Source organism: Onychomys torridus, chromosome 7 (genome assembly GCF_903995425.1).
Source record: "Onychomys torridus chromosome 7, mOncTor1.1, whole genome shotgun sequence".
NCBI lineage: Eukaryota > Metazoa > Chordata > Mammalia > Rodentia > Cricetidae > Onychomys > Onychomys torridus.
Window position 1 is genome coordinate 11,886,896 of NC_050449.1, and position 15,251 is coordinate 11,902,146.

Below are 15,251 nucleotides of genomic sequence, written 5' to 3' on the forward strand. Positions count from 1 at the left end.
CTACAGGCCAACTCAATGATGACAATCCTTCGTTGAGACTCTTTCCCCATATGATTCTTGGCTGCACCTTGGAAAAGCTAACCATCACACTCATGGAAACTAAATTTCAGAGGGGATCAGCAACTTGCCCAAGCATAGAAAGCTGGTAACATCTGGACTGACTGATTTACTTTATGTTCTCTGTGGTGGTTCATAGAGTTTCACATTTATGAAGTCCATGGCAAATATTTTAAAGGCAGGATTCTAAACATAAAACAAGCCCTCTCTGACCATCTCTCTTGCCAAACTCATATTCACTAAAGCTCCTGTACTTCAGTTAAGTGTTGATTCTGCCACTGTGTCACAAGTGTTAACTGTTCTGTTACTTTCATATTACTTCTGGTCCCTCAAAAGCTCAAAACATATCTTAAGCTTATGATCTTATTTATTGGATTTTGTGATAAAAAAGAAATAGGGGCCATGATCTTAATAACTGAATAAACAAGATATATTGTTTTCTTATATTATGTCTGAAAACCAAGACATGCTGTGCATTTCTTTGAGACAATTAGACAAGTTAGATGAAAATGTCATTCTGGGCACAGTTTTTAAAAACCTCTAGCAAAGACAGAGAAATTATACATACAATTAAGGCTCTTATTATGCAGTGTAAGCCACATTATGATAATGTAGGGCCTTCTGAAAATTCATGTGCATAAAAGACAGTGAGCACAGTGCACACAAGGTCTACTCTAAGTTCTTCACATCAGACACATATTATCTGGGATAGTCATTCTTCTTTCAAGAATGTGTGTGTATGTGGTTGGGTACACATGTGTGTATATGTGTGTATGTGCATATATACACATGTGGCCATGTGTATGTGGAGGCCAGAGGATAATTTTGAGTGTAATTCTTTAGCAACAATGTCTATGTTATTTTTGAGACAAGGTCTCTCACTGGCATGGAACCCATTAGGCTAAGATGGGATGGCCAGGGAAACCAAGAGGTCTGCTCATAAGAGGTAATTGTCTTTTTCAACTCTAAGCAAAGGCCAGCAGCAGCTGAACTTGTCCCTCTGTAGAGTCCTTTAAGCTAAAAGCAGGGTGTCAGGTCCTCCTCTGATGACTGAAATGGTGACCCGATCAAGAAGGGATAGCATGTGGAGCGTGAGGCATCAAATGTCACAACAACTTACTTATTGACATTGCCTTTGTTTTCCCCCCGCTCCTCCCCTCTCCCTTCTCCTTCTCTCTGTCTTCTCCCTGTTTAATCTTTGAAGTATCTGCATTCATTTCTCTTTCTTCACGTTTTATAGTCCTATACCACAGCACAGAAGTAGACCAGAAACTCTTCTTGGCACAGAACAAGGACTTAGTCCTCAGGTATATGGTGACTGTTTGTGCTGGGTGTGCCTCAGATACTGGGCCAGGCTCCTTTATCTGTGTCTTCTCCTTCTAGCACAGGTATGCCTTGGCCAGACACTGCTAGCAGATCACCACCTTTCATTTATAATGAAGCAGAGTGAAAGTCTTGATCAAATACTTTTAAGAGCATTGAAATATGACTAAAAGTTGACTGATTGACTCAGAAGTGGGCTTATAAAAAACCTCTCCTAGTTTTATGAATTGGAACTTGATATTTATAAAGGACATAATGTTCACAGTATATTTCTCCTTTAACAAATAAAGACAAATAATTATCAATTCCACTAGCGTTCCTGAGGAAAGTCTATCTATACCAACAAGCATCAACCAAATCCAACACTGACCAACATCAACTTACCTGCCCAGAGAAACATGAAAGAATTCCATTATTCTAAATTTCAATTAATTAAAGCCCCAGCCATCACATTCTCCCTGAGGGCTTGAGGTCTCTGTGCAAATTTAAAAGTGGCATAGTATAGGAGAGCAGTAGCATGCCTAGGTTGACTTCACCACAAAGCCATGTTCTAGAGGGCAACCTAGTCAGGACACATTCAGCCAACGTCCACACAGTCCTGATCAGTACTCCTTTCTAATATGCACTTAACAAATTCACTTCTTTTTATAACCTTTAGAAACCTTTTGAGCAAAAAGTCAGAAATTAAATTGTGCCTACTTTTGTGTAAAGCTTCAGATACAGATATGGGAAGTTCTTTGGAACATGGGCACCTCATTGATAGAGAATGTAGGGAGGAAAATCTTTGAACTTATAGCTAAGCCTTTGAGAGCTTCCTTTGCAACAAGCTGGAGTGAGGCCAAGCAAGGCAGAAGGACCTACAAGTAGAGGCCTCACAATGCTAGCTCACATAATGAACACAGCAACAGGCTGCTGCTCTGGAGAAAGAGGAGATGCAGCTGACCATCTGAGCAGTCCTGGACCGTGTTTTACAGTGATCAGAGCAAGCCTGCAGCTTGCAGTCTGTGTTGCTTCTGATTATTACTACATGAGTTCACCTTAGTGTCAGTTGAGACTGAAACACTCCAAGTAGACAGAAGAAACACCCACTTGGGCATAAACTATTCCCAGAAAAGAAGACTCTGTTCCATAGACAATAAAATAGAAAAGCCAGCAGCAGCAGGGGCCAGACAACACATTTAAAAGTGGACAGCCAATTTCAATTCAGCCAAGCAAGCACTTACCTGTTTTGATATTTATGGCAAAAAAGTTCTGTGGGTTTCCACTTGTAATCCTATAGGTCAGTCTTTCATTGGAACCAGAGTCAGGGTCTTCGGCTTGTATCTGAATGACAGACACATCCTTGGGAGAGTTTTCCATGACAACAGGATAATAGATGGGTTCCGAGGTCAGGGGAGCATTGTCATTCACATCTTCAACTTCTATGTAGACCTCAATGGTGGAGTACAAAGGGACCACACCCCTGTCTGTGGCATACACTGTCAGCCAGTATGACCCTGTTGTCTCTCGATCAAGAATGTCAGCAGCAGTGATGACTCCTAGGGAAAAACACAGAGCACTTGATGGCTTAGGCAAAGGGAGGCAGGTAAGTGAGTAACCCAGAATTCAGGAGGGCAGCTCAAATAGTCAGGGCATACTGAAGAAGATTAGCAGACGGTTGGTCTCTCTCTCTCTCTCTCTCTCTCTCTCTCTCTCTCTCTCTCACACACACACACACACACACACACACACACAAACACCACAGAGAAGATGGAAGAGTGAGAAGACAGTCTTTTGAGAGACAAAATGAGCCCCATCTTGCAAACCAATCTCTCTATTTGATGTGATGTGCTGAATTGATTTCATACAAAACAAACACTCTTCTCAGGTAAATTATTTTATCTACTCATTTACAGGAATGAAATAGACCCTTCAAATGTTCTTGTCTGTTAAAATGGAAAATGTTCTACCTGCAAAGATCTAAGCCTGCACCATACTGTTTTCCCGAAGAATCAAATGTCACAGCTATTCTGCAACAGTCAGGGAAGAAGCCATATCAATATACTTTCTAAATGAGCTTCATCGCCCTCAAGGACTCTATTGAGGGCCCTAAATAAACCCCGGACCACTCTGAGAGAGGCTCATGGGCAATCATTTTAAATTAGGTGAAAAAAAATCGCCTAAACTACTTTCTTCTGGCTTTCTTATTTCATAGTTGAAATGAAAGCCAAACCGAAAATCAAATAACAGCCAGAGACACCAAAAAAGACAACACGGTGCCTTCTTATGTCACATCACAGCCGTCACCCCAGTAGCCAAGCAGCAGAATCATCACAGGTATAGCATCTGAGCCACAGTTACTATTATGGGAAACCAGGTCCCAGCTTAGGACATCTCAAAATTAGTTAGGATGCTCTTAGAAGGTGTGGGGCTCATTAAACCCTTAAACTACAGAAAGTTACTGGAAAAGCCTCAGGAGCCGGTTCCCCAGCAACCCCAACTCCCAGTTCCTTCATTCTTATTGGCCTTTTGTCTAATTTGGCATTCAATTTGACCTGTAGACCTGGTAAAAACAACTATTAAGTATTGCCACTGGGAAGGGAGAGAGCATCTAAATAGACACAGGTTGGAATAGCCAATGGTGAGTGCCCCTCGGGATAGGAGGAAATATTCAAAAGAGGTGAGGCAGTTGATATTGCAGCCTCATCTCCAAAGTTATTTACCACAATTTGTCACAGTGATATGCCAGAGACAGAGATCACCATATGCATAATATGAGATTAACTTGAGATCCCATTCTTTATTTAAGGGCTTTTTTTTTTAAATAATAAAACTTATGCTAAGAAAAAAGAAAGCTTTCTACCTATGTATTTTTCTATTCTTGTCTAAAATAGTTTCTTAAGTATTGAATTTATGAGGCCAAGGCATGTGTTTTGTGTGATTCATATGGGTGGAAGTACTTGTGCTTATGGGATGTGTGCACACGGAGGCCACGCACTCATCTTGGGCTTGTTCCCCAGAAGCTATCTACTTGTTTTTTCTCTTGAGATAGAATCTCTCATTTGCCTGGGATTTCCAATTTGTCTAGGCAAGCTGGCCAGCAAGCCCCAAACAAATCTGCCTGTTATTACCCCAGTGCTTGGATTATAAGCACATATTACTATACCCAGCATTTGTACACAGTGTTAGGGAAGAAATGAAAGCATTTTTTCAAGTCATCTCTCTACTTCAGCATACACATTGCTAACTGTCCTTGATCTGTTATCTTCTAGAAAGTGTGTATCAGCAGTGGGTATTTTCGGGGGACTGCTATCAGAAATCTTCATCTTTATATAATAAGTTATTAGGAAGAACACAAAAATTAAAATATACTATAATTTATCTCCTGGAATAATAACTATTGAATTCACCCATCAGAATATTTGAGTCATTCTTTTCATTTTAAAATATAATTATTTCTTTTATTTATGTGCATGTGTGTGTGCTTGCATGAGCTTATATGTGCAAGTGCCCATGCAGGCCAGGGGGCTTCAGATCCCCTGGAACTGGAGTTACAGGTGGTTGTTAACTACCTGATGTAGGTGCTGGGACCTGAACCCATGATTTCTGCCAGAGCAGTAAGCACTCTTAGGCACAGAGCCATCTTTACTGCCTTTGAATCATTCCTTTCTAAATTTTAATAATTTAGCTCAGTCACACAAATGTCCCAGCTATGGTAGGACAAAATGCTATGATTGGCAGAGATGATACTGGCAAGTTTGCTAGTTTGCTACAGGTATAACTTTAATTAAGTCAAAATATGTTCACAGCCCCAAATTCTTCAGGGTTGAAAAATATGGAGATTTTAAATGAAATGTCAGAACATGACCTTTGGGTCTTGAATTGAGAACGTGTTAATAGGATGTGCTGTCAGATATTAGCTGTACCTTCATCCAATTTTAGACCTATTTGCTACAGATCTTCAGCTCTCTAACTCAGTACAGTGTTGGGGTCTCCTAGTATGTAGACTGGGAATTCCAGGGGTTTGTTGTTGTTGCTGTTGTTGCTGTTTTGTTTTTAGAAAAGGCTTTTTTCAAAACGTTCCCTCAACTGAAATGAACTCAGTAGCTGCTCTGGTGTGGACTCCTGAGTTGCTGATAACAAAAGTGCCACCATTACTCTTTTTAGGAGACTTCTAGATGTTTCTCTTTTCAGATAAGAAAGCTGCAAGCAAAGCTTACAGATTCAAATTGTACACTTAGGATCCTGGAAGGAGTAGCAGGAGTAACAGCTTCAAATAAATGCCCAGTAACATAATGAAAGCAGACAGCACGCATGTTCTTTCCCCAGAGAATGCCTCTTGACTTGCATGGTGATTTGATGCTTACCAAATAAACCTAGGTCCTGTAAATAGTTGCACACACCACACAGAGACTACTTACCAAATAAATAAGAAGCTGGGTTTATTTCCCAGATCAAATACATTCTAGGCAATGAAAATGCAACATCCAACAAAGTAAGATGGGTCAGGTCTGAGTTTTGTGCCGTTTCTCCCCTATTTATACGCTATGACATAAAAAGCCCATCTATGTCTATTATGACACACTTGCTGAAGCTTACTATGGGAAAACTATTCCACAAAAGTTCTGCTTTGTTTCGTTTATCCATGTTGAATCTAGTCAAATTACTTTTTTTCTTTGAGCGATGATGGCAAATCATAGGCAATGTCATACTTGGATAATCAGCTTTGGTTGATCAGATCATAGGCATTGCACATATACAAAGGCATTAGAATGTGTGAATAACAGTGATAATAACTTATTTTTCTTTACAATAGAAACAAAAAGCCCTTTGCTGCCCTATTTATTTATCACCAAATAGGCCACTACGTCAGCATAAAAAAACCAAGTCCCCGAAGGGGGAAAGTCTATGGTTTTTCCTAATTGAGTTTCACCAGTTCTCATCATCTATAGATTTCTTTGATTGTTTTCCAATTTTCATTTGAATTTCATCCCATTAAACGGCTGTGACCTCTGACACTCCCCTGCCTTGCATTTTTCTGCTGTTCCTAATTGAGATGAAATGTGCCCACTTGGGCTATGGACAGCGCCAGAGGCACTGAGGAGACCCAGATAACTGCAGTGTTAGACTAAGCTGTACAAGGAGACAAAGGGATTCTGTGGTCCCTATAATAGAACTCGGAGGGCAGCTTGTGTATTTGTTAAGTACCTAGAGTCTGGCTTTGAATGGGAAGGAAAAGGGCAGGAGAGAAAAACAAAGCCATCTTACGACACTTGGTTACCATACTGACTTTGGCCACATGTAAGAGAATTTAATCTCTTAAAATATTCCTATACTGAAATTACTTCATGTTTAAAACTATTTAAATAACAATGCAGGTTAGTGAGATTTTTGCTGAAATGACTGAGATTTGTGAGGAAATTATCTTGTATTTACAAGGCAGAGATGAAAAGTCATGTTGATTTTTTTCCTTTTATAAAGACATTTATTTAGGAACTACCCATAATGCAAAGTAAAGTATATGAATAAAATAAAAACTTCTATTTTATGATTTTTAAAAATGACAATAATACTGTGAAAATACAAGATTATGTAAATTGTTGACTTCATGAATGTCACCTGACATTCACCTGCAGAAGCTCTGGCTGACCCAGTTGAAGGGTTCGGATCCTAGAAACAATCAATGTGTACACAGTCCGAGTTAGACACCGGCATCCATGGAAATAGTACGGGATGCTACTGAAGCTGGGGACCTCCACTCCACATGCATAGCTCTAAATTAACTGTGTATTCCTTAACTAGCTAGAGCCGCAGAAAAATGGGAGGGCGTTTCTAGAAATAGGGGTCTAGGGGTCTTGCAGCTGCTGCTGCATCTACCTTTTCTCCTTGTACCCACCTCAGTTCATAAATAAGCACAGGAAAGTTCCAGGAAAACTACATTAGACTGCAACAGAGGCCAAGAGTGGGAAGTGCGACACCACCAGACACTATACAAGTAATCTTGGGGTCTCAGAAGACAGAGGAACATAGGTCACACGGGACAGGGTATATGTGAGTGTGTGTGACTGCATGTGAAGTCTGTGTGTGTGTGTGTGTGTGTGTGTGTGTGTGTGTGTGTGTGTGTGTGTGTGTAATTATATGTGGGAATACATACACATGTTTTAACATCCGGTGACATTCATCAGGAACTATCTTGGCTTTTGAAATGGTCTGTCTCACTGGGACCTTGATCTTGCTGATTAGATGGCACTGCCTGTACCACCATGCTCTGCTTTTTTCCACAAGTGCTGAAGACTGAACTTAGGCCTCCTTGTTTGGGAAGCGGGCCAAACGAGCCATCTCCCCAGCATATAATACAGGAGACTGTTTGGGATGGGTTCAGACCACCTGCTTGCTCAAAATCGTATGCATGATCAGCAGCCATGGAAGTACTGCCCCGTCTTTCTGAGGAGTAAGTTTATTCACAGTCTTAATCATGGAGTTAGTGGCTGTCCTCTACAAGCCTGCTGGTTCTGTGGCCTACAGCATTTCAGAGCCTGCCTACCTTACCCAGCAGGAACCCCACACCTACAGAGAACCTGACAGATACTGCATATAGTATCCAAACAATAAATTAGGCTTGAGTATATGTGAGCTGTTTCTATCTCCAGAGGCCCTGTGGCTCCTGCCATGCAGGAAGAACCTAACAGAGAATTATCATCCTTTGTCGTATCCATTAATTGTGTCCAACATGTGGCAATAAGCTGTAAAGCAAAAGAGCCCAGGAGAGCAGACAGAAGGAGCTGTTAAAAGCATGATTTAATTAAAATAGTAGGGGACCTGGCTAAGAAAACCTCAGTTCCTCACTGGTTGTGTATCACCCACACAAACACAGCAGATGTAGACCTGTGAGCTCACTCTGCTGCAGAGACACTCTAGAGAGTCTAGTGACACATACAAGTAGCAAAACACCACATTTGACCTGTGGTCCTCCAGCAGGCCTCTGTTGCACGGCTAAAGGCCACAGTCAGAAATGCATATAGACCCCAAATCATGGATCAAGGACAAGGGCTGCTCCATCTGTGATAAGGTGACTCAAGGATCATCACACAGGAAGAACCAGTTGGTGGCAGTCTTCCAGCCATGGCCTAAGAGCCCAGTTGTTACCTAGACAATCAGGCCTGGGTCTGACCAGATTGGTGCAATAGCTTTAAGTCCCTTGAAAGGAGAGCTGCCTTCTAATGAGATTGCCTCCCTCCATGTACAATAAACTTTCTGAATTCTTCTCCCTATGTTACCATCTTACAATCCAACTGGAGTAACCCTCCCTTAACACACACACACACACACACACACACACACACACACACACACACGTGAATGCACGCACAAACGCACATGGGTTTGTGTATGCAAATAACCTCTATTTCTACTTAATTCACAAATTGAACATTCTGCTTTGTGAAAATGGTAAACAAGTCCTCAAGCAGATGTGACCTCTACTTTTCCTGCTGTAATTATATTTACAGTTTTGTGGCATTTAGTGCACAATCCTGCAGTTTTTTTCCTGTCTGTCCCTCTCTCAGTTCCGTAAGGGGAACAGTGTCCGACTCATCTTCTGTCTTCCCTGTGCTTAGCACAAAGCACAGACAGTGAAAAAGAACAATTCCTGAACCACTGCCCTGCACAGCAGTGCTTTGCCAGAGACCACACCAGCAGGTGAGGACTGTAAAACCTTGTCAAGGAAGACATAAAATCTACTATGACCACGTATTGCAGCAAGGATAGCGAGGAAGGCAGGCAAATGTGAAATATATTTATTCATAACAATTAAGTGCTTCAAAGACATAGCCGACACAGGATTTTTGGATCAGCTATAAAAATACTTTATTTTAATGAGTAGGCTTAATTGGCCATTTGTGTACATTCCTGCAGAGAAACAATATTAAACCCCTAACTAACAGTTGTTCATAACCAAAGGCCTCAGAAACACCTTACTCTTGGTTTCTGCCCATCAAGCTGGAGTAGCAAGCATGACCAGAGGTTTCAAAGGCTGGTTAAATAGACAGGCACAGTGACATCTGGGAATCATCCAAAACCCATGAGTGGAAAAAAATAATCCTAGAAACAGGTCTGTGCTGCCCCACTGCCTCAGTGCACACTGACCTCCCAAGAAGCCTGGCTCCTCTGGGAATTGGTGCAGCCCGCTGGCTTGCACTCTGTTTTCCATGGCCCAACTTATCTTTGGAGAGTGATCTGGATCCGACAGCCACGACTGTCCTAAAATGAAAAACTACAACAATTTAGCTCCCATTACATAATAATTCACAACCTCCAATGGACAAGCACAAGTCACTTAGGACTCCCATTTGGAACAGCGTATCTCTTGGAGTTCAGATGACAGTGGTAATTAATTTGGATAATGTGATTCATATACTGTCCCTCTCCTTCTCTGTAACCTTTGCCACAGTGAGGTGATGCCACAGCAGAGTACCACCTCAAAGGAGTTGGAAGCAAGTCCTTTTATGTCCATGAAAACTGAATCCAGCAGATGGATAGGGAGCACTTTATTTTTACAGGAATGAAAACAACTGGTCTTCATTGATTTTAGTAGTAATTAGTAGCGATTAGTTCATGAGCTGTGGAATCATTGCACTGTGACAGTTTTATCATACTTTTGTGAGTGTATACAGGTGAGTTTTATCATAATTTTGTGAGTGTATATAGTGGATGTGTGGATGAGAACTCAGGTCTGCACACTTGCATGGAAAGTGCTTTTTACCCATTAAGTGACCCCCTTCCCCAGCTTGACTTGTGATTTCAAAAATTAAATATGATGAAAAAGGGAAAAATAGGATGCCTGCATAAAATAAGAAAAAAAAATCATTTTTGACAAAATGCATGCACGAGAGAGGTAGAGGCAAAGGCAGGCAGGGTTTAGACACAGCACAATGAAAGTGGAGCTGGAAAGTCTCTGCTTTTCCTTTGTCCTTTGTAAGGGATGTCCCCTGCTGAAGGGTCACTTTCTCAGTCTGTAAGGGGAGGGCATCACCTTGTAACCACTACAAAGTTGAGGACACCACACCCTTAGTCCACCTATCACAACAGCAGTGAGAAACACTGTTTACGATGCTCAGTGTTTAGCAATTCTGTAATCAATGCTGTAACTATTAGACTTTTTTATGTTTACATGATTATTGTAAAATTGCTAGCATTTTATAAGGCAATATACATATTGCAACTATGTATTTTTCTAAAACCCAGTAATCAAATATTACCCCTCAAATTCTATGGCCATGACTAAACAGCAAAGATGCAAGTCCATATCTGTCCACCACCATTCGTGGAGGTTTCTTGGGAACAAATTACCTCCTCCCTCAGCTTTGCCCCAGCCATAGAAACATCATGCTTGTCAAACAAGCTGACAGGCTATCTCTCTACCCCACATTTATGCATTGGGAGACTTTGTGTTACTTGGCAATGTTTTCTTGCCTTGCTTTGGGTCTCCATTCCCAAACTAGAGGCCATTTCAACTTATAATTAAGCCTTTCACAAAAGTAACCATTCTTTTATGCAGTCTACTCCATGCTGATATAGACTGTTGTTACACTGAATGATTGTAAATTGTCAGTCTATTTGAAACAGGTACAAATTTATACACATATGCATACATACATGTATGTATAGATACACATGTAATAAAAATAACGAGGAGGTACCCTCACTCGTTCACTAAACTTCAAAGTCTCTGAGCTCATAGGTGATGCTTCTTTTCTTCTGAGTACATTGTGTGGGCTCAAAGGTCAGCATCCTCATTTGGACTGAATGATTATTAATTTGCACATGTCAAAACTCACTGGTAGAACTGATGTCAAGCCAGGAGGCAGGAGGAGAGATAAAACACAGTGTGTCTCAAGTACAGGCTCAAAGGCAACAGCATGCTTGTGTCACTTCCTTGAACCCAATCCATCATAGACGGAACAGAAAATGGAAATCCATATTAGAAAAGACCTCAACAGAAAAGTCGAAGGAGGGAGGGAGAGAGACAAGAAGCAAGTCTGTATGTGCCTGTGTTCACATGCATTCATAAGCTCCATGCACAGCTGACTGCTGGATTCCTGGATGGTACTCGGTTTGTACACATGAATCCCGAAAGTTAATGGCATTAGGGCCCTGACTCTGCACCACTATTAATAGGCACCCGATTAGTGTCTTTCAATTTACAGCTGTCCACAAGCTTCATGATTTCCCAGTGCATATTACCATTCACTGGTAAAGGGCACTCCAGGAAATCTAGTCAAAGACAATAGCTCAGCCACAATTAAAACAATTGCATTAGTGACTTGAAGACAAAGCAAAGGGTGCTGGGAAATTCACTGCAATATTTTACAACCCTAACTAATTAAAGATCACATCCCCCATACAGCCAGAGAGCATGCTCAAGGAATATCCGCAGCTGAAGACTTTCTAGTTTGATGGTTACTATAATGAATTTGGTCCCTGAGGTACAGAATAACAGAAATCATCTTCTAGCTGAAGGTAGCAGGATGAAAGTCTGGCTTCCCTCTATTCCCAGGTACTTTTTCCTTGTGACCTATCCATCTCACAGGACAGTCATCAGCTAATTTATCTTCAAGAAACACAGGAGATGTAAAGGGGGTGGGGTGATCTTTCTTTAACCTGTTAAATGCCTTCCATAGGTTTAATGTTGACAAAGATTAAAAATAGCATGTCAGGATTGTCAGGCTATAAGTTGGATGGATTTCCTTTACTAACTAAGGAGAGCTGTCTCTCATCAAAAGCAGGCAGTAGACTAAAAATGTTTTTACCATATGATTAAAGTATCTTTACACAGGTAGCCTCAGGCACCTCAAGTCATTGCTCTAAGGCCTGGAGGTAAATTAAGGTGGCACTTTCTTTTCCCCATCTCTAATAGGATTGTACATTCTGCTGCTGGCAAAACCGATTACACTATTACCCACTGCAAAAGCCTCATTTCTGAATGCCGATGTGTGTTCTGTCACATTCGGCTTGAAAAAGAATTACACCTGACTACTGTGTTCTGTCTGATAGGGGGAAACTTCTTGGAAGTGTTTTCAGGGAGACTGAAACCAAGAAGTATAAAGAAAAGTGCACATTAGGCCTTGTGTGTGAGAGCTATTTTGAAACTCTATGGTATATTTTCTCCTTTGAAGTTTTTGTACAACCAGACTAATCATGTTCATCAGCAATTTAGAACAGCTATGTCCCTATTAATGCAGGTGCTTTAATCACCAACATAAATTCATTCTTAGAAGAAAAAAAGACCATGGATAACACCACATTAAATATGGATTTCACTGATATCAAATTAAATTAAACTACATAATTCAACCTAAACTAATGTTTTACACCTCAACACAAATATTTGGGAAACGATCTGTGAAGGAATAAGAAGCTTGAGTGAGTTTGGCTTTTTCCCTGTTGACGGTGCTTTTTAACTCTGGTCAACAAAGATGCACAGGTACTAGTCTGCTAGCTCGTGCAGACTGGAAAGTGAGCACAGAATTGTTCTCACTTCAGTTCAACCCAAGTCTGATTACCAGCAATTTCTCACAAAACCTTTGGCACATGTGTTAGTTTTCCCAGTCTCAGGGCCCAGTGCGGGCTCTTTCGGCTTTAGGCTGGCTGTCACTTTGCTGAGAGAAGTCACAGTTCTTGTGCATTGTCCTCTAACACAAGGCAACTGACTGGCTGCCTCTCTAGGTTATCCAGGCTCAATCACATAAAGGATGGCCTCTCCTCAGGAAGCAGCAAGTACTCGGTTTCTACCCAGACTGACACAAACAGAAGGTAGCCAAGGCAAGGTCAGAGGTAGAGGAGATGCTGCTGTCTTTGTCTTCAACCTATGCCCATGCGACATCCAAAATTAAAGTTGGACTTTGTATACCATACTGAAGTGGGCAGAGCCAAGGCACCTCCCAGGAACTGAATGAAATTGCCTGGTCAGCTTATTCCACGTGAGGATTGTCTCCATCCCTCTTCTGCCTCTTTTGCATAGACTTGGTCACCCCACCCTCTGGAATTCCAAGGCAAATTCCATGCACCTCCAGTACCCATTAACCACACCATGCCTCAATTTCCATTTTAATATTTCAACTGGGCATCAAAGGTTTTTAGTAACTAGCTCCTTGTGAACAGCACCTAGCACAAGGAAGGACACATAGTTCTTCAATGAATATTTGCTAAAAGAGCAGCATAAACAGGAAAGTACAATATAGATGATAAGAAAATGAAGGACATGAATAACCAAAGGTAAAGTTACAAATTCATTTTACAAGTCAGGCAGCAAGAGTGAATTAAATACAAAGCAGTAAATTCTTTGAGGATGAAGGCAGATCTGTCCTTCCCCACATCCCCTATGTACCTACACCTTTCTCTCTCTCTCTCTCTCTCTCTCTCTCTCTCTCTCTCTCTCTCTCTCTCTCTCTCTCCCTCCTCTCTCTCTCCATACTGAAGATTGCCTGTAATCACAGTGTTATAACAGATACAGAAAACCTTGGAAAGGAACTCTCAGCTATCTTATAAGTAAGACTTTCCCAAAGTATTTACAATCTGAATTCCTTAATACAGTGATTGACTGACAGATTCTGACCAATTTAAGCTGCAGTATCTCAATAATTACCAGATGATGTCATGCCATAAAATGTGGAGATACACTCAGGTCAGGGTCTGACTCTGTCATTAAGTGATGGTGTGACCTTTAGCCAGCCAATAAATTTCTCATCATGTCTGTTTCCTTCTTCAGGAGATGAGGACGATAACAGGGAAAGGATACCTAGTCCACAGGGTAATTAACTGAGATAACCAACTGAGAAATGTGTGTAAAAGTGCTAGAAAGGCAGGTTTCAGAATTTGTATAAAATTCACCAAACGGAAATATTTTTCCATCAAAAGCTTTTTGTGTATGCACCTGCTGATAGTGTTGAAAATGAACAGACTGAGTTTTGACCTGCGCCTTCCTGTGGAAACAACCCTGTGATACAGGTTCATCATCTGACAAAAAGGCCTCAGACCTCAGGTGCAGCAGAAATCAGCCATGCTCCCTTTTGAGTTGGGGTGAAGGGCTATTGTACCTAGGTTCAAGTTAGCCCTACACAAAGGCTACAGGATTTCCTCACTGATGCCAGGCTCATTACAAAACACTTTCCACCACCAAGGAGGAGGGTGGGAAATGCCTCGAGATGCTGTATGTTTAAGTTATGTGTACAATGTCCGTGCAGTAGGAAGAACATGGTGCCAGCCATTAAGCAGAACTGTATCATTTCCTGCCTATCAAGTGTTACCTTTAATGCTATCTCTGGAGCTCTCCAATTGAACAGAGCATGTCTTCATGTGCCACTCTTGAATTATAAATGACATCAACTTCCACCTTTCTTCCTTCCTTCCTTCCTTCCTTCTTTCCTTCCTTCCTTCCTTCCTTCCTTCCTTCCTTCCTTCCTTCCTTTCTTTCTTTCTTTTTGTTTTGTTTTTTGTTTTTTGTTTTTCGAGACAGGGTTTCTCTGTATAGCTTTGCACCTTTCCTTGAACTCACAGAGATCCACCTGGCTCTGCCTCCCGAGTGCTGGGATTAAAGGTGTGCACCACCAACGCCCAGCTCCACCTTTCTTAAAGTGCTTTGTAAGCAGGTGCATGTACAGTTCCTTCTGTCTCTAGCAAGTGTCTGTGCTGTTTGAGCACCATCACAGAGAAAAAGCTGAATGTGGTAGACAAATCGTCACCTGTTGATACAATCTAGGAGTGTGCTGGAGATGCCCCAAACACTGGCAAGGGAAATCCAGGAAAACATTTATCAAGAGGCTGACCATGAATTCTATCACAGGAATCCTGTATGATTTCCAGGCAGAAAGGCAGCTATAGGAGAAGTGTAGCAA

At 41.3% G+C, this 15,251-nt stretch overlaps 1 protein-coding gene across 7 annotated transcripts in view; it reads right to left on the reverse strand.

The window, feature by feature from the left end:
• Window positions 1-15,251, reverse strand: part of Fat3 (FAT atypical cadherin 3) — a 584,013-nt gene that overhangs the window by 329,150 nt on the left and 239,612 nt on the right. For all 7 annotated transcript variants that reach the window (XM_036193856.1, XM_036193855.1, XM_036193852.1 and 4 more), the window contains exon 3: window positions 2,604-2,918. In XM_036193856.1, the coding sequence (XP_036049749.1) occupies window positions 2,604-2,918 (315 nt within the window). The remainder of the gene's footprint in view (window positions 1-2,603; window positions 2,919-15,251) is intronic.